Source organism: Mesoplodon densirostris, chromosome 4 (genome assembly GCF_025265405.1).
Source record: "Mesoplodon densirostris isolate mMesDen1 chromosome 4, mMesDen1 primary haplotype, whole genome shotgun sequence".
NCBI lineage: Eukaryota > Metazoa > Chordata > Mammalia > Artiodactyla > Ziphiidae > Mesoplodon > Mesoplodon densirostris.
Genome location: NC_082664.1, coordinates 116,263,421 through 116,283,500, shown reverse-complemented (window position 1 = coordinate 116,283,500; position 20,080 = coordinate 116,263,421). Strand labels below are relative to the sequence as shown.

The window sequence follows — 20,080 nt, the reverse complement described above, 5'->3', positions numbered from 1 at the left end:
TCTGTCATCATTTACTTAATCAGCCTCTGTCTTCTTTCCTGTGATTTGTTATTTTATGAATATCTTCATGCATACAGCTTTTCCTTCTTGGGACTCTTTCATTCATTCATTCATTCAGTCAGTCAGCCATGTGCTGGGCTTTGTACTCCACACAAAGTATACAGTCTCTGTCCTGGAGCTCAGAGTTTAGTTTATAAAGCACAAAAACAAAAAAGCTGAATCACAACTGTAATAAACATCAATGAGGAAGGGGATGTGTCCCAGTATGGGGTGGCAGTTTAGACTGAGCATGGGCTCTGGAGTCAGACCTGGCTGGGTTCAAACCCGGCTTTGCCACTCATGACCTCTGACCTTGGGCAGGCTGGTTCACCTCTCTGCCTCAGTGTTCATCTGTGAAATGGCGCTTACCTCATAGGGTCTTGTAAGGGTTAAAAGAGGTATTCCATGTAAAGTCCTCACAGGGCACCTGGCACCTCATAGAGTCTTAACTTGCTGTGATCATCATTCTTGAGAAAGAATCCTTTTTTAAAAAATTTTTTGAATTTTATGATATTTATTTTTTTATACAGCAGGTTCTTATTAGTCATCTATTTTATACACATCAGTGTATACATGTCAGTACCAATCACGCAGTTCATCACACCACCACCACCACCCCCAACCGCTTTCCCCCCATCTGTGTCTCAACTTCTGCCCTGCAAACCGGTTCATCTGTACCATTCTTCTAGGCTCCACATACATGCGTTAATATACGATATTTCTTTTTCTGTTTCTGACTTACTTCACTCTGTATGACAGTCTCTAGATCCATCCACTTCTCTACAAATGACCCAATTTCATTCCTTTTTATGGCTGAGTAATATTCCATTGTATATATGTACCACATCTTCTTTATCCATTCGTCTGTCGATGGGCATTTAGGTTGCTTCCATGTCCAGGCTATTGTAAATACTGCTGCAGTGAACACTGGGGTGCATGTATCTTTTTGAATTATGGTTTTCTCAGGGTATATGCCCAGTAGTGGGATTGCTGGATCATATGGTAATTCTATTTTTAGTTTTTTAAGGAACCTCCATACTGTTCTCCATAGTGGCTGTATCAATTTACATTCCCACCAACAGTGCAAGAGGGTTCCCTTTTTAGAGAAAGAATCCTTGAGATACATTATCAGGACTTCCTTAGACTGTAATGCAAAGTTTTACTCAAAGACACAGATGACACACTGTGGTGTCCTGCTCCCTCAACCCACCCTGCTCAGTCTCTGTCCATCATGGCCCAGTGTATTCTTTAGTTGCCCTCTAGCTCACCTTCCTTCAATCAGCCTGCCTTTTAGTAACATGTTTGTTCATTGTTTCCAAATATGAGAGCTTCAAGACGCCAGGAGAAAGGAGAACATCATGATTCCGATCAGAAAAGGAAGTCTGTGGACTTCCTTTGGGGTTTGACAGCGCCTGTCTTCAGTGCTTGTCATGACGTGCGGTCTTGCTGAGACTGAGAAGGTGTGATGTGTATCAGAGCTTAGGTGGGCGTCAGGGGCCAAGCACCTGGGCCAAGAGCGCAGCAGGCCTGGCTCCCAGCCCGACACTTAGTAGTTGTGCAGCCTCCCTGTGGCTCAGCCCCTCACCTAGGAAATGGAGATGACGAGAGTGGCTGCTGAAGAGTTGTGAGGTTTAAATGGGATCGAGGACCTCATGTGCCTAGCACAGGGCACCTGTAACCCATAGCAAGTGCTCCGTAGGTGTCAGCGATTAAAGGGACTGTTGGAACATTTTCAGTTCTTCTGTATTTTCAGGGGAAATTGTGTACCGCCCTGGTGGTTTCTAGTTTGGATATTGGGGCACGTCTCTGGACACATCTCTGGGGAGGGGCCATGGTCTCTGTCCTGGGACAGCACAGGAGTCAGTGCCTTTGTTGACCACCCCTGGCCTGCTCTTGGAGCTGTTGTGAACAGTTTCTCCTGTGATTGAGGGATCAGAAATTCCTTGAAAACTTCAAACAGAGTAGGGGAAAAAGACATTTGTAAAAGACTGAATTTGGTAGGGAGCATTTAGAAATCAGTGCTCCAGTTGTCTCAAAGGTTTCCTTTCGCTTGCCTTGCTCAGAGTTTCGAGGGCTGAAGGTCACGTATGGCACCCTCTTCTGCCAGGGCTGAACTTTTAGTTGGACTTGGCAGAACGTGTCACCAGCTTGTGATGTTCTCGTAAAAACAGAAAGTAAATGTGGCAAAAGTTAACAATTGGCAAATTTAGGTGAAGGGTATATTGTGTTTATTGTACTTTTCTTTCAATGTTTTCATAAGCTTGAAATTTTTTAATGTAAAAAAGTTGAGGAACATGTTCTCTTAGGTGCCTTGTACATTGTAGGTTATATGTATTCATTATTAAGTGTAATTCTTTAAGTAAGGGCATTGTGTATGTGTGTAGCCTCTTCCACATAAACTGGGTAAGTAAAAATGAGAATCTACAGAAAATTTGTTCAGTTTCTCTAGTTAAAAAACAAAATGAATGTAAGGCATTACCTTTTGTACCCAATAAATGTGGGTAGATAAAATATTTGCATAGATTTAGGACATAAGTCCTACTTACTTTTCCTAAGGACAGATGAGAAAAATCACCACCATTAAATAAATTTATTTCCCCATCTCCTTCATTACAGCAGTGGTCCCTGCCTACCTTCTACTGCCAAGGGTAACCGCAAAGTTCAGTCAGAAAGTGTCTAGTAATCAGCTTTCATTTCCTTAGAACTTGTTCTAACTTAGCAGGGCTATTTGATTGGTGAGGCAGCAAAATATTAATTATATTGAACAGGGGTCCCCAATCCCTGGGCCACGGACTGGTATCGGTCCATGGCCTGTTAGGAACCAGGCCGCATAGCAGGAGGTGAGCAGTGGGCGAGCGAGTGAAGCTTCATCTGTATTTATAGCTGCTCCCCATCGCTCACACTACCGCCTGAGCTGCACCTCCTGTCAGCATTACAGTGAGTTGTGTAATTATTTCATTATATATTGCAATGTAATAATAATAGAAATAAAGTACACAATAAATGTAAAGCACTTGAATCGTCCCAAAGCCATCCTCCCACCCCCCGGTCTGTGGAAAAATTGTCCTCCATGAAACTGGTCCCTGGTGCCAAAAAGGTTGGGGACCGCTGATATAGAATAATTAATCAACATTCAACCAATGTGAATTGATGGACCTTTTTTTTGCAACAGGATAATCTACAGGGGTACAAAACGCAAAATAAATTTCTGAATAAGGAAATCTTGGAACTCTCAGCTCTACGGAGAAATGCAGAAAGAAGCGCGAGGGATCTGATGGCAAAGGTGGGTCAGGATGGTTATATTCTATTATCTGGGGGGAGGTATGATTCAGAAACCATTTAAAAATGGACATGCTTTAAAATCAGTTCAACCCCCATGCTTGGAGGGTGTGGTTATTGATAACAAATTATATTTAAAGTATATAAAGTGCATAGCCCTGTGTTTAGTTTCACTTCGTGATGAAGACAAATAGAAATGTCCTGAGAGGTGGCTTTTATTTACACATATAATGAAGTTTACAGAAAAAAAAATTAAATACAATTCTAAGGTTCCCCCAAATTAAGGTTATTTGGATTTTGATTTATGCTACTGAGTTGTGTGAATCAGTTTCTTATCTATAAATGGGGATGGTGAGGGTGATGCCCCCTCTGTGAACCTGATAGGGTTGGTTTGAGAGTTAGATGTGACTGTGGTGGAAAAGGGCTTTGCAGGGTGTAGAGACGTCACAGACTTTCCAGTTACAATCAAATGAAGCTCAGTGACACTGTGTCAGCAGCTGTTGTATGCCTCATATACCTTTTGAGCAGTCCTCAGAATATCTTCCCAAACCTTGTTCCTGCATGTTTTCCAGGGGTGTATTGATTTGTCTGCTAAGGTAGCAGATGAGAGCTAGTTCTGGGTCACAGCATCCTAGGAAAGGATTGATGTTGCGTGGGATGGCTGCTTGGGGCTCGTGTCCAGGTGGCACTCAGCCTGACCTCAGTAATGGGTGTGTGGCCTGGTTTCTGCTGCTCACCTCAACCCTGTCCAGAAGTGATATGTGTGTTGACATGCAGAGGCCTTATTACCAGTACTTCTGTGTCATACCCCCTAGAAGGAAGACGGGGCCCATGTGGGCCATTTAAATAAGACAGGTGGCCTGTGGCATAAATTCATCTCTTGTCTTTGATACAGTCTCTTTCTGGCTCACTTGCTAGTGGTTCTTGGCTTGTCATTCTTTGATTGCTTGAGGTACTTGAGGATTGCTCTTCCTGTGTCTCTGTCTGATTGGAGGTAACTACCACATTCTCTGTAGTATTCTAGCCTGGAAGCCAAGCTCTGCCAGATAGAAAGCAAATACTTGATCCTGCTCCAAGAAATGAAGACACCAGTTTGCTCAGAAGAACAGGGGCCTTCTCGGGATGTCATAGCCCAGCTGCTGGAGGATGCTCTGCAGGTTGAGAGCCCGGAGCAAGCATTCGTTAAACCTCATCTTGTCAGGTAAAGGTGCTAGTGACCGTTGAGGAGAGTGGGACCCATTTCTCAAGTCCCTCTTTCAACAGCAGTAGCCATTCATTGAGAACTTTACACAATTCTCCGTGTCTCATTTGATGCTCATGACAAGGACCTTCCAGTCATTAGAACAGATAATGTCATCAGTCTTGCTGTAATAATCAAGTAACTGAGCTGGGGTTCAGCCTAAGTTTTCATTCCAAGACCTTTCTCCCATGTACCATGCCAACGTGGGTGGTAGACAGTCCTGCTGCAAGAGGAGCCTGTCTTCCTATGAGTAGAACCCTCTCCAGAGACATGGCTGCACCCATGGGTGGTTTGAAAGCCAAGGGGGACCCTAAGTGGAAAATTGGGTCTTCTCTGTAAGGGAAGGACACTTGGATAACCTGATTCAGTGGTTCAGAACTCACTGAGGGTCTGATACAAGCCGTGGACACCCTTGGCCCCAAAATGCAGTTGGACACACACACGATATTGTATCTATTTTGCAGAAAATCATGGAGTGTGGAAGCCTGTGATGGGTCTTGGATTAAGAACCTTCATATCCTAGTTTCTTAAAACTGAGATTCGGGCCTCCCTGGTGGCGCAAGTGGTTGAGAGTCCGCCTGCCGATGCAGGGGATACGGGTTCGTGCCCCGGTCCGGGAGGATCCCATATGCCGCAGAGCGGCTGGGCCCGTGAGCCATGGCCGCTGAGCCTGCGCGTCCGGAGCCTGTGCTCCACAGTGGGAGAGGCCACAACAGTGAGAGGCCCGCATACCACAAAAAAAAAAAAAAAAAAACTGAGATTCATGAAATACTGGCTCAAGTAGAAATCTGCAAATCCTCTCAGTCCAGTCTCCTCCTGTCTCCGCCCCCTTGCCCCTCTGGCAGCCCTGTGTCTAGGCCCTGCTTGCTGCTGTGGCTCAGCTTCTCCAGCCCCACCCCTGGCCCAGGGGAAGCCTGGCTTCAGCTTGAACCACTCTTTCCCTTCTCTGTGCTTACAACACTGGCCTGCCTTGTCCATGTTACTCAGATGACAGGTAAAACTATGCTGTCAGAATGCGACCAATGCCATTGTTACAAAACTCTTACGGAGCCCTGTGTGCTGGGAGCCGTTCCAAGGTCCTTACATGCAGGCTTGTATTTAACGCAGCTCAGCCAGGCGGATGTTTTTATCCTTGCTCAGCAAATGCGGAAGCTGAGGTTAGGGAGGTGATGTAACTTGCCCAGGTTACACAGATGGTGAGTGGCAAGGACGTGGCCCCAGACTGGGCAGCCCCATTCCCAGGCCAGGAGCGCTGTCTCCATGCTGTGCGCTCCTGCTGCGTCCGCAGTGGCGGGGGGACTCCCGTGAGGGCTGCCTAGCAGTCTGCCCTGAGGGCACCACGTCTTCTTCCCACTTGTGTTTTGGGCTCTTACTATTCATGTTGTATCTTTTCAAACTTCATGTATAACTAGAACAATAGCTGTGTATATTGATTTACTTTTAACTTTTCATTATGGAAAATTTCAAACATACAAAGTCGTAGACGGAATCATATGACAACCCCCATATGCAACTGTTACCCAATAATTTCGCAATTATTAACATTTTGGTAATCCTGTTTCTTCGTACCCTTCCCCTCCAAAGTTTTTTTTTTTTTTTTCCTGGAATATTTTAAAGCAAGTACCAGACATGTCATTTCAGCTTTAAACACTTCAATATGTACCTCTAATTGAAGACACGTTTTAATATGCTAATCCTACCATATTCATACCTTTTTGCAACTTCTTTCTTTCAACATTGTTTTCTGAAATTATACAGGTTGATACATGTAGCTCCTGAGAATTTTTTTTTACCTGCCTCACAACTTCACATTTTTATTCCTTCTCTCATGGTGAACACTTAGAATGGTTCAATTTTTCCTTGTTACAAACTGTGGTGCAGGAAACATCATGGTACATGTATCCATGTGTCTGTGTGTCTGCGTGAGAGAGTTTCTCCAGGGTGTAGGCTAGAAGCGGAATTCCTGACCTATAGGGAATGCATATCTTCAGCTCTGCTAGATCTGATTTCCAAAGTGCTTGTACAGGTTTACACACTCAGCACCAGAGTGTGAAAGGCCTTTGTATTGGTTTTCTATGACTGCCATAACAAATTATTGTTTTAAGCCAATAAGTTTGTGATACATATTTATTATGCAACAGTTCTGTTGGTCAAGCAGCCCAGCATGGACTCACTGGATGAAAGTAAGGGTATTAGCAGTGCTGCGTTCCTTTCTGGAGGTTCTAGGAGACAGTTTGTGTCCTTTCTTATTCAAGATGTTGGCAGAATACACTTCCTTCTGGTTGTAGGACTAGGTCTTTGTTTCCTTGCTGCCTGTCAGGTGTGGCCATTCCCAGCTTCTGGAGGCCACCTGCATTCCTTGGCTTGTGGCCGCCTTCTTCCATCTTCAAAGTCAGCAACCATGGGTCCAGGCCCTCTCCCAATTCACATCCTTCCTGCCTCTTCTTACATTGTTGAATCTCTGGTCTACTCTTCTGCCTTCCTCTTCCACTTTAAGGGCTCCTGTGTTTACTGTGGTCCCACCCGGCTAACCCAGGATAATCTCCCTGCCTTAAGTTCTGTAACTGTAATTCCACATGCAGTAACGTGACATATTCACAGGTTCCAGGAACATTTTGGGGGACCATTATTCTACCTACCACAGCAGAATAATTCTTTTTCTTTTTAAGAATTAAAAAGAATTCTTAATTCTTTGTCATCCCTAATGTCTTACAAATGTTTTCTCCCTTGTCTTTTCACTTTTTAAAACATTTTTCGAGCATAAGTGTTATGGATGTGTATATGTAGGCTATATAAACATACATGCACATGTATATTAATGTAGCCAAATTTATCAGCCTTGTATTTGCAGTATTGCTTGTATTTTCTTCTGTGCTTTTCACATTTAGCACCTCAGCCATCTAGAATTGATTTTTTTCCTGTATAGTATCAAGGAAAGATCTAATGTAATTTTTTCCCATATAGATAGCCAGTTATTCTCACCCTGTTTATTGAGAAGTTTATTATTTCCTCACTGAGTTGAAATGCCTGGTCATATATCAAAGTGCCATTTACACACGGGTAGATTTCTATGTTCTCTTTTCTGTTTCATTGACCTTTTTGCCAGATTGCATCATTTAATTTTTCCTTTTGTTTTTCTCAACAGTGAATATGACATTTATGGGTTTAGGACTGTCCCAGAGGATGACGAGGAAGAGAAGTTGGTCGCCAAAGTCCGGGCATTGGACCTGAAGACTCTCTACCTCACAGAAAACCAGGAGGTTTCCACTGGCGTCAAGTGGGAAAACTATTTTGCGAGCACAGTGAACAGGGAGATGATGTGCTCTCCAGAATTAAAGAACCTGATCCGTGCGGGCATTCCACATGAGCACCGTTCCAAGGTGTGGAAGTGGTGTGTAGACCTTCACACCAGGAAATTCAAGGACAGTACTAAGCCTGGTTACTTCCAGACCTTGCTTCAGAAGGCTCTGGAGAAACAGAACCCGGCCTCCAAGCAGATCGAGCTGGACCTGCTGCGGACTCTGCCCAACAACAAACATTACTCGTGCCCCACCTCGGAAGGTATACAGAAGCTGCGCAACGTCCTGCTCGCCTTCTCCTGGCGGAATCCAGACATTGGCTACTGCCAAGGTCTAAACAGGTGGGTGCCTGGCCCACAGGGGACTCCTTTTTGCTGGTAAGATAACTTGTAGCTCCAGGTGCTGCCTGACAGCCCCCTCCCCTCCTGATGAGCCAAGAAAAACCAGTCTTTTAAGGGAAATAAATATCAATAGCTGCAGTAAGCTAGTTTTAATTATGCAGTATCCCCAGTTCTAGAATAATTGAGAGAAACAGACATGCTTTTGGAAAGTATTGGGTTGGTCAAAAAAGTTCGTTCAGGTTTTCTTTTTTTCTTTTTTTTTTTTTGTGGTATGCAGGCCTCTCACTGTTGTGGCCTCTCCCACTGTGGAGCACAGGCTCCGGACACGCAGGCTCAGCAGCCGTGGCTCATGGGCCCAGCCGCTCCGCGGCATGCGGGATCTTCCCGGACCGGGGCACAAACCTGTGTCCCCTGCATCGGCAGGCGGACTCTCAACCACTACTGCGCCACCAGGGAAGCCCCGTTCGGGTTTTCTGAATGAACTTTTTGGCCAATCCAATATTAAGAACACCAAAGTCAAACTATTTGGAACAACTAGGTTTCTCATTTTGATTCCTTGTTGTTCTCATCACACTCAGGTTTCGATCAGAAGTTTGCTTTCATTCATTTACAGTGCTTGATGTGAAAACAGGGCCAGTCCTTGTTTATACAGGATCTTTGTCAATCAAGAGGTTGCCCCAAACAATTTTTCAGCTGGTTAAACCTAGCCCTTGAAGAGCCCAAACTTGTTTTCTTTTGTATGAGAGCCTTCTGCAGGTCTGGCTTACTTCCCTGCTTCCATAGGCAGAGGACACTGAAAAGCCTCTCACCTTCTCTAAATGATCCAGGCTCCTCATTCTGAGCTGAGCTGCACCGGGATGAGGCCACGGGAGGTACTGAGGTCTTTTCTCCATGAAGCTGCTCCCCATCACTGGACTTTGAGTGCTTGTGGCTGCTTTTTACCTCCTGTCTGTCTCTTACCTCGCTGGCGCACTTCTGCTGCTGTCATTAGAGTCCTTTTATATTCCTCTGTATAATCAAAGTAGGTAACCAAGCTTGCTAGAAACATGGACAAAGAATGAAGAAGCTCCGTGTGCCATCTTTAGCAATTCTCCTTAAGTCAAGTGCATGCATTGAGTTTTGAATGCTGACGTTTATTCTGGCAGCTCTTGGGCCTTTTTAATCCTCATCTGTGCTGGATACTGACCTCCAGATAAGGGCTATCTATTTGCATCTGAAATGAGAGTATTGCAGGAAGAAAAGCTTTTAAACTGGAATGTTAATTGGTTAAGACCTGAAACCAATGGTTTCCAGGAAGTCATTGCCTCTGTGGTGGTCAGGACAGGGTGCCCTCTCTGGGCCCTGAAAGTAAAAGGGACTGTGGCTGCTCCTCGATGGTCCCCATTTAAAAAAAAACGCCTGTAAATAAGCTATTGCCTAACAAAGCAGCCTTGTTTTGCATAAATGCACAGTTCACATTGTATACTCAGTCTAAAAATTCCTGGAAGCTAAAAACCTCTGAAACTTAAGGGATCTTGGCGAGGACTCGAGCATGCCTGGGTGCAGTAACACCCCATTTATCTGACATTGTCATGAATCAGCTGTTCCACACATAAGGAGACTTTCCAGAAAATTAAATCTTCCTCCGTACCATCACCATTAGGACCTCTAAATTTTAACCATTTTACTGGATTTTTTTTTCTCCACATTATTTTGTACATGAGAACAGAACTGTGAACCCAGAACTTCAGCAGAAGAATGCTAGCCTTTCCTCAGTGATTCAGGCCTGTCATCTGGAACAGCATTTAACTAAAAGTGATGTCGTCAAAGGCTCTGCTCATTTCAGTCTCTCTACCCTTTCTCCTGGCTTCCGCAGGTGCTGTGCATGTCCTGTATTTCTCTCCTTGTCCATCTCTACCTGTTGTAACCTTTCTACTCTCCATCCCATTCATGCCTACTCAAGGCATCCCCTTCCCAGTTCTTTTTTTTTTTAACCTTTTAATTTGAGATTTCATTATAATTTTATCCAAGGAAGAAAACAAAAACAGATTCTGAGAAGTGACTATAGGGTTTTCCGTAAGTGATGCACAGAAGCTTCATGTCACGAGCAGAGGTTCTTGGATATATAGAGGGGGGCTTTTCTCTTGCCTCTTCCTTTTCAGCCTTCTGCCCTGAATGCCTGCTCAGAGCCAAACCTGGGGTTACTGGATGAGTAACCTCTCAGTGGTGACCATGTAAATAGCCAGACCCAAGTTTCCATTGTGAGTGACATAACAGCTGATACATATGGTCCCCTTTCCCACCCCACGTGTGTGCTGTGGATGCAGTTCTTTGAGAAAGCCCCACCGCAGTGATTCATTTGTCTGAAGCCCCGTTTCAAGTAGACTGGTATCAAGAAAGTTGTTTTTAAACCATCATGTGTTCTTTTCCCCTTATATTCACCCCTGGATTTTTTGTGCATAAAAGGATTAGTTGGAACTTCTTGAACAAAAAACTCGAAGAATTAGCTGCATTAGCAAAAATCTTATCATGAAAACGTTTTAAAAAAAGGAGGCTGGCTGCTCATTGGGAAACAGTTCCATCATCTTTAAACAAAAACCAAATGAAGGGGAGGGTGGATGTAGCTTTGCTTCTCAAACTAGGAAATGCCACCCTTGCCAAGGAACACTCATTTAGTGTTCTTTCTTGGAGAACTAGAAGTTGCTGTGGCCGTGAGAGAGTGCAGCATACTGCAGAGGCCTCTGTGAAGACGGGCCGTGCTGCCCGGGTCTGGGCTAGGAGGCTGGCACTCACTTTGTTCTCCGTTTGCTTGTAGATTGGTGGCAGTGGCCCTCCTATACTTGGAACAAGAAGACGCTTTCTGGTGTCTAGTCACCATAGTGGAAGTTTTCATGCCTCGAGACTATTACACAAAGACTCTTTTAGGATCCCAGGTACTTCTAAAAGTATTGTGCTTCAGTCAAAAACCTGTAGAATTAGAGCTGAAATGTGACCTGAATTAAGCCTTGGTCGGGGAGGCTCCATGTGTGTGGACCCCTGAACAAGGTGCACACGGAGGCTGGGCCTGCCCTGGAGACTGGGCCGGGCTGCTTGGGAGCAAGTACCAGGTTAGGCTCACTTAGTGCCCTGGAAGCCAGCAGGGTGATTGCTACATCCAGAGAGAAACAGACCAGGCCTGCAGACCCGCTCTGTGGTCACTGCTTAGCACTGTCTACCCTGGGCTTGGCCTGCCTGGCCAGCTAAGCCACAATCCAGGGGTGCCTGGGGAGCTTGGCGTGTTAGCTTGGGTTCTCCAAGAGGCAGAGACCAAGGCAGAAGCAGATGTGCCAGAGATTCTGAGGAAAAAGACCTATGAAGGATCTAGGGGAGGGACTGGGGAAGGCCCGGTGAACCCCCAGACCAGGGGAAGGAAGGAGGTTTGGGTAGGTGGGAAAGATCCCAGCCTATTGTGAAGTTCTGAGAAAGTTTTGGCCAGGCCTGTGTGGCATCCTCAAGCCAACGTCACCTGTTAAAGGTGCACACATCTCGGTGGGAACGGGCTGCAATAGTGCTCTCCCTGCTCACTCACTGGCTGGAAGCAGCGGGGGCGACATGGCTTCTGTAAACAAATGTGGTGATGGATCCAGAGGGGCACTGCTGGGGTACTGGTCAGTACCGCCCACAGCAGGAGATCTAACCAGCACAGTTCATGCCCACCACGCCTGGAGTCTGAAGCCAGGGGGCGGGTAGGATGATGTGGGCTGGGAGAGTCCAGGGGTTCTGTCTGCACTTGGGACAGTCCCGACTCTATACCAGACCCTTGGCCGTTGCAGCCCAGGGCATCTCTTCCCTATGCTGGGCTGGGGGTGCTGCCGTCACTGGCTTCTGTAATGGCCTTTCCCTGCTTCCCCATTGGCAACCCTCCTCCTGTGTCTGACATTTGGTCCAGTCCTGCCCAAGAGCCTTTTTTTCTCTTGACCGCAGCTGCGCCCGTGTCTGTGCTCGTTGCATCCTCTTCTCCAGGCTTGTGCTGGTGCTCGGCCTGCCTGCCCGCAGCCACTCCTCGCCCTCACTGCCCTACTCCCGGCCTGACAGCTGGCCCGCAGGCTGTCTCCCAGCTCCTGTGTCGGCCAGCGGAGGAGGGCGCGGCAGCTGAAGGCAGTTTTCTCCCTCTCCGTCCTGGGTACTGCCTCTGCCAGTGACTGCCTCCTCCGTGGTGCCAGCTCCTCTCTGGCGGGTTCTTCATGCCAGCGGGGACCTCCCTGCTCCAGCCTGGGGGTGGCTTCCTGCCCTGGCCTCTGGGCTGCCTCACCATCAACTGTTTGGTTTCTCAGCTTTTCCATCACCAGTGTGACCGTTGCCCTGGGTAAATCCCTGTTACAAATGTTTAGTGTGGCTTCTGTTTGCCTAGTTGAGCCCTGGATTTTACTTTCTATTTGCATTTCTGCCTCTGGAGGGATCCTCATTACTGCCCTCTGTTACCACCTATACTGCCTCCTCACCCGCTGGTTCCCCAGGCCAGGAACTCGAGTCAGCCTGCAGCGCTCCTTCCTCTCTCTCTGTGTCCCTGGAGTTGCTGTTTCTGATCACTGCCACCTGCTTGGTGGCTCTCAGATCGGTTCTCTCATTTGCTTCTCACTGTTAGGTCACCATCCCCTGTCCTGCATCACTGCAGTAGCCTCATCTCCTCTCTTCCTGCCTTCACTCACCCAGCCCTTCTATCCACCTCACTCACAGATCCAGCCATGTCCTCACCACCCCCTGCCCCGCACCCCCCTTCCGGGCAGAGCCCAGCCTCCTTCCACACCCTGACCTGCCTGCTTGCTGGGCTGCTGGGAACGCAGCATGCCCTGTGATGGAGCCCTTGTCCTCTGGTGGTACGCCATTCTCTGTGTACTTTTGTACACAGTTCCACTATCTAGACCCCGTTGCCCCGCTTACCTCCCTAGAAAGCTGCTGCTCAGCCTGAGCTCATGTGCCCCTTCCTCTGTGATACTTTCCCGCCTTCCCAAAGCTGACTTCAGGGCCCGCTCCCGTTCCCACTGCTCTGGCCCAGGCCTCGGTGGCAGTGGTTATTGTCCTGGGTCGTCCTGCGTGCTTGCTTGTCTTCCAGCTTGAGGGCTGCAGCCCTGTCTTTCATTTTAGTGTCTCTCGCACCCAGAAGTGAGTGTCTGAATTCACGTGAACTCTTTGCCCAGGGAAAGGGAGCCCCAGCCCATTGCTAGCAGCCACACAGCTGCACAAAGCCATGTGAGGTATGGAGGTATGGTTATCCCCATTTTACTTGGGAGAAATCTGAGGATCAGATCCACTAAGCATCTTGCCTGAGGTGCCACCACAGAGAGCCCAAGCTGGGGTTTGGCCTCAGACATCTGTGGCTCTGGGCCCAAGCTCTCCCCCTGCCCCGCCACTGCCTCTTGGAGTGCTGTGGGAGGACGGCAGGAGGGTGAGCTTTGCCCTTCCTACAGAGCGGGCTTTCCTTTGGGTTCCTGTCCCAGCTTCATGGATGTCACCTGATCCCGGAGAAGCCCGTCTGGTCTCCCTGTGATTGCTTCCCTTTGCTAATTAAACTAGAGATTCGTTTTTGTTAAAATAGTGGGTAAACTAGTAGGAAATGAACAGCAGTGGGAAGAGGCAGCTGGCACAGTCAGGTGCAAATAAAGAGGCCAGTAAAGAAAGTTTTATGTGTTCATGGACACCTGGAAGCTAGTAGCTTCAAAATTTCAGATGACTCAGTGTTTCTGAATGAGAAAAATGAAGCACTGATCTTTCTTAGTTCCACTGAGGGTGTGGTTGAGCACATCAGTGCTTGGTGTGCTCAGTGTGCTTGGGCTTGGGGTTACATGGCCGGGTTGGAAGACAGGCCCTGTCCTGGAGCTGTGGAGCTTGGCCACATCACTTAACATCTCTGTGCCTCAGTTTCCCTGTCTGTAAGATGAGTGTCATATTCTCTTATAGAGTGTCTGAGGTTGAATTCAGATGATGCATTAAAAGAGTTTAATATGCTTAGAACACTGTAAAAACTCAATAAAATTATTATTAATAGTGTTATTACAGGCAGAAGGGGAAGACCTATTTTAAGTATGTGAATTTAAGATAAAATTTGCCTCACATTGTCACATCAACATAAATGTAAACTCTAAAGAGACATTTTCCCCGACTTTAAGGGTTTTAAAAAAATTTTTTTGGTTGCATTGGGTCTTCGTTGCTGTGTGTGGGCTTTCTCTAGTTGTGACGAGCGGGGGCTGCTCTTGGTTGTGGTGCGAGGGCTTCGCATTGCAGTGGCTTCTCTTGTTGTGGAGCACAGGCTCTAGGTGCACGGGCTTCAGTAGTTGTGGAGTGTGGGCTTCAGTAGTTGTGGCTTGTGGGCTCTAGAGCGCAGGCTCAGTAGTTGTGGTGCACAGGCTTAGTTGCTCCGTGGCATGTGGGATCTTCCCGGACCAGGGATCGAGCCCGTGTCCCCTGCGTTGGCAGGTGGATTCTTCCTTTTTTTTTTTTTTTTGCGTTATGTGGGCCTCTCACTGTTGTGGCCTCTCCCGTTGTGGAGCACAGGCTCCGGATGCGCAGGCTCAGCGGCCATGGCTCATGGGCCCAGCCGCTCCGCGGCATGTGGGATCTTCCCGGACCGGGGCATGAACCCGTGTCCCCTGCATCGGCAGGCAGACTCTCAACCACTGCGCCACCAGGGAAGCCCGGCAGGTGGATTCTTAACCACTGTGCCACCAGGGAAGTCCCTCCCCCTGACTTTAAAAGTAACAGATGCTCTCTGAAGTTAGGTAATACAGAAATATATATTAAGAAAATGAAAAATCACCTGTTATCCTACCAGCTTGAGAATCACAGTTAGCATTTTGATATATTTCCTTTTTACTTTTTCCCAATACATTTAGGTATCCAAATTGAGAGACTGATTATCTTGGCTGGTTCACATGACAGCATGAGCATTTTCTCATACAGTATATAGTTTTTAACCATCATATTTGGTGGCTGTAATATTCCATTGGGTGAATGGACTTGAGGTATTTAACCATTCTCCTATGATGGACATTGCATAAGGCCACTCTTAAAATACGGATGGCTTTGTGTGTGCAGGCAGCCCCCAGCGCTGTACTTTGCAAATCGCTGTCAGCTGCCTCCTGCCAGAGCCCAGTGCCTGAGCCCCTTAACGCTGCGCTGCAGTCCAGATGCTCAGCAGCTTCTCCGTCAGTTCAGTGCACATTGTGCACCAGGACCTCGCTGGGCGCTGAGGACACAGAGATGAATACAGTCATTCCACGTCCTCTTGAGCTGAGAGGGGCTGAACAGAGGCCCGAGCAAGTGTCCCTGGCAGCCTGCCCCACGCCAGCCGTCTGCCAAGCACCCGGCAGCCTCGAGAACAAGACACCAACTGCCACCTACCTGGGAGGAGAGGTGTATGCCTCGTTCTTCTCCCACTTCAAGGCCAGCTGACTGGTCCCTTCCTCTCAGGCACTTTCAGCCCAGTCCCTCTGGGCAGAGTATATCACATCGCCATCTTTTGGTCCAATGGTCAACTGTCTGTGTCCCTTGCCCGTTTATAACCCCTTAAAAGTAGCACCTTGTCCTGTTGTCTCTTGTCCCCAGCACTGGCCAGTGCCAAGCATGAAGTGTGTGCAAATATGTAGTCGTTGTTTAAATGCTGAGGGATGGAATAGCACCAGCAGAAAAGAAGGCCCATCACCAGTGGGTGATGCTGACCCTGCCCAGTGGGAAGAGCTGGGCTTCCAGGGAAGCTGACTGAAGAAGACGTCCAGGAGTGGCCTGTCATCGTGGCTACCGCACATGCACGCGTTGGGATGCTTTTACAACTTGCCTTTCAGTTGTTGGTCCACCTGTCAGAATTTTACAGAGGTGGGGAGTGGATGTGGGTGAGAAGGTGAGAGACTGATACTTTTTGCACACTACGGGATGGTTTTATAACTTTAAAAAAAATAAATTTATTTATTTATTTTTGGCTGCACTGGGTCTTCGTTGCTGCACGTGGGCTTTCTCTAGTTTCGGCGAGTGGGGGCTACTCTTTGTTGCGGTGCACGGGCTTCTCATTGTGTTGGCTTCTCTTGTCGCAGAGCACGGGCTCTAGGCGCGCGGGCTCAGTAGTTGTGGTGCACGGGCTCTAGAGCGCAGGCTCAGTAGTTGTGGCGCACAGGCTTAGTTGCTCCGTGGCATGTGGCATCTTCCCAGACCAGGGCTCGAAGCCGTGTCCCCTGCATCAGCAGGTGGATTCTTAATCACTGCGTCACCAGGGAAGTCCTATAACTTCTTATATACTTTTGTTTTTTAAGTCTTCTAAGAAAACTTAATTATAATTCATTTCAGCAAATTTAGATCTTCAAAATTTTGTCTTTTCCAGTCAGAAAGCAAACTGGACAAAAATGTATGTTTCCAACCATCATTCCTGTATTTTATCCTCTGTGCACCCTAGGGTGACTTTACAATGCTTTGGAATCATTTCTGTAAAAAATAATGTTTTTTAGTTTTTTAAGTTACTTTGCCTTTTAAAATTTTAAATTTTAACCAATGATACCTACTTGAACCTATATAACATTCTTTAAAAAAAATTTTTTTTGACTATAATGGCTTCTATATTTTTTTAAAAAAGCAAACCTTCCCAAAAGGATAAACAATTGAGATTTTCAAAGTTTTGGATTGTCCTAAAAAAAAGGACATTTTAAAATGTCATTTTAACATTTATCTAGATTGTTTTTAGTTATTTTAGTATTCCAGTAATCCCAAGAATTATCACATCTTCTATCTTATCTTGACTGATATGCAGGTGAAAGTTTGGCAGGTTTTTCTGGGATCCATTCCTAGGAGTAGACTTGCTGTAGGGTGAGGCTTCCTGTTTCCTGGGTGTTGCCGGATTGCTCTCCTAAATGGTTGTACCGGTTCACACTCCCCTCACCATTCAGGGAACGCTAATGAGGTGATACACTTCCCGTGCAGCTGGCTCTTCCTCACTGTGCTCTCGTTCCTGGACGGCCTGCCTTTGGCCCATTGTGCATCTGTGGATTGCTTTCCTCTGCTGGTCTCTTTCTTTCTCATGGTTCCACCACTCACCTGAGGTGACCTCACTCCACCCAGGCCCTGGAGCCTCAGCCTCGGGTCTCTGGTGGGCTGCAGTTCTCCTGCTGCAGATGCCCCTCGGGCACCAGCATGTCCCAGTCTCCCCCAGCCCAGCCCTCATTCCTATGATCCGGCCTCAGGGGACCACACTCTGCCCTCTCCATGCCCCTGTGGGAAGCCTGTGTATTCTGAGCACCCCTCTTCCTGACCTCTGACAGCAGAGGGGTCTGTAGGTTCATACAGATTTTACCTCTACACAGTTCTGATCCAGGTGCCCCTCTCCTCCCACCACCTTTCCTTGGTTCAGATTTTCATCACCTCTGCCCCGGGTGTGGTGGGGCCTTGCTTCCCCTTCAGCTTGGCCCCCTGTTTCAGGTGGAGAGATGGATCAAATCCAGCCATATCACTCTCCTGCTTAAAGCCTCTTAACGCTTCTCCTTCATTGCCTGCTGCATTTTTCAAACATGAGTAGTCGGTATTGGCACTAGCTTTTTTTGTTTTTTTCATCAAATTAAGTTGAATAGAGTAGAACTGAGGCATCAAAGTGTGTCCTACTTTGTGAGGTTAAGTACTGTTTGTGAGTTTGTTTCTCTTCTGTGCACACAGACTAGGTGATGGCTGATGTATATTTTCTTGTGGGTCACAGACAAAGTCTGGAAAAGCCCCTGGCCTGTAGGTGAGGTCTGCCCCTCAGGGACCTGGTGCTTCTGCCGGGCTGAGCTGCGTCCTTCTCACCCCTTGTGCCCAGAATCCTGTGCTCCCACCGCAGGGCTGTTCTCCTCCAGGCTTGGCTGGGACCCGTCCGGGGCTCTGTAATGCTCTGTAAATGCATCTTTACCAAGCCCTGGTGGCCACAGCTATCGTAACAGTCCGTACATCTGGCTTCCCCCCTCGTCTTTTAGCTCCTAGAGGTCAGGGCTGAACCTGATTCATCTCTCTGCCCAGCACTGGCCCCTGCTTGACACAGCATGGAGGGGTAACAGCCACCTATTTTGATATGTGTTTACCTAAGTCTCATGTAATCTTCACAATAGCCCTGGGAGAGAGAGATCATTAACTGTTTTCCAGATGAGGCACAGAGCTGTCTAGAACATAATCTGCCCAAGGCCACCCAGCTAGAAAGTGGTAGAGCTGAGAGCCAAACTCAGGTCCAGCTGACTCTGGAGTCCTTGCTACCTCACTGCCCCACACAGCCCAGTAAATATTTGGTGAATGGATGTGGTGATATCACACTTCCTCTTTGGCCCGGGACTCGGGTATGCGGCCCTTTGCAGCAGCACCCTCTGTATTTCCACGTGGATTAGCAAGACTGACTACGCCACCGGCTCTGCAGCAGCCCATTTTCATGGGGCATTTTGAGTACAGGAGTGGCTTTCAGGCCACAGAACCCACCCCCATACCCTGTGGAAAGGATGACAGTCAGGGGGCACTTGGTGAGCACCTGCAGTGTGCAAGGTCAGCTGCTTCTCGGGCTCACCCCAGAGTGGGTGCAGAGCCGTCCACTCTGGGGTGAGCCTGCCACGCATTTGGAACAGCTGCGCTGCTGCGTGTTGTGATGGGCCTGCAGCCCCTCCGGGGCCCCGGATGGCCTGCTCAGTACAGTGGCAGCCCCCATACACTTCTCCCCTTTGCTCCCTCTCCAGGTGGACCAGCGGGTGTTCAGAGACCTCATGAGTGAGAAGCTGCCTCGACTGCATGCCCACTTTGAACAGTACAAAGTCGACTACACCCTCATCACGTTCAACTGGTTTCTGGTGGTGTTTGTGGATAGCGTCGTTAGTGACATCCTCTTTAAAATATGGGACTCTTTCCTTTATGAGGGACCAAAGGTGGGTCTGCTTGCTGCGTGACTCCATGGGCAGTGGCAGTGGCAGCAGAGTGGCCGGCTTAGCTGGGACGCATGAAGGGTGCCGAGGGGCAGAGTGATCCCAGCACCAGGTGCTGCTGGAGGTTGGTCTGGGGTCACAGGAAACTGCAGTCATTTGCTCATTTATCAGAAACATTGAGTCTCTGCCAAACCCTGTGCCAGGCATGGGGGCTTTGATGGTTTGCAGTCTGAGCCTCAACGTCTGTCAAACAGATGGCGGTATTATCCCCACTGTACGGATGAGGAGGTAGAGGCCCAGAGTAAACAGAGGACCAGGGGCGGACTCAGGGGGCCAACTTCAGAGCCCTACCGCCCACAAGCCTCCCACCCAGTCTGTTTTATGTTTTAAAAAAATCAGTTTGTGAATAACACATGATAAACTCAAATCATATAACTAAGGGCGTGCAGTAGAAAAGAGATCCCCAGTCTCCTAGCCATTCTTCTCAATGTACTGTGTCTTTTTTTCAAGGTATTTTATGTATATCTAAAATATGTTTTTTTAATTTATTATTTATTGGTGATAGTTTCATATCAGGGCATATAGATCTGGCTCTTTTTTTTTTTTAAACTCTGTATAGTATCTCCTTCTACAGATGAACCAGAAATTTACAAAACAGTCCCCTGATGATGGACACTTACATTGTTCCAGTCTCTTGCCACTTCAAACTGTGCTGCCATGACTCCTTATAATTGTCTTCCTATAGGTGCAAGTGCATCTATAGGTTTAGTCCTAGAAGTGGAAGTGCTAGGTCCAGGGTAAATCCAGAATCAAAGGACCCTGTAGTTTTCATCGAGAATGCCAAATTGCCCTGCAGAAGGGCCTTACCAATTTCTGCTCCCACCGGCAAAGTTTGAGTGTGTATATTACCCCACACTCTGTCCAGTACAGTACATTATCAACTTTTTAATCTAGTCTGTCATTATTGAAAAGAATTCTCAACCAGGGCTTAAACAGTGTTCCCTATTGGGCCACAGG

At 47.5% G+C, this 20,080-nt stretch overlaps 1 protein-coding gene across 3 annotated transcripts in view; it reads left to right on the top strand.

Moving 5' to 3' along the window:
* TBC1D2B (TBC1 domain family member 2B) overlaps nucleotides 1–20,080 on the top strand; it is an 85,572-nt gene that overhangs the window by 57,158 nt on the left and 8,334 nt on the right. For all 3 annotated transcript variants that reach the window (XM_060096932.1, XM_060096934.1, XM_060096933.1), the window contains exons 7-11: nucleotides 3,212–3,322; nucleotides 4,335–4,519; nucleotides 7,704–8,198; nucleotides 10,993–11,110; nucleotides 18,881–19,066. In XM_060096932.1, coding sequence (XP_059952915.1) covers nucleotides 3,212–3,322; nucleotides 4,335–4,519; nucleotides 7,704–8,198; nucleotides 10,993–11,110; nucleotides 18,881–19,066 — 1,095 coding nt within the window. The remainder of the gene's footprint in view (nucleotides 1–3,211; nucleotides 3,323–4,334; nucleotides 4,520–7,703; nucleotides 8,199–10,992; nucleotides 11,111–18,880; nucleotides 19,067–20,080) is intronic.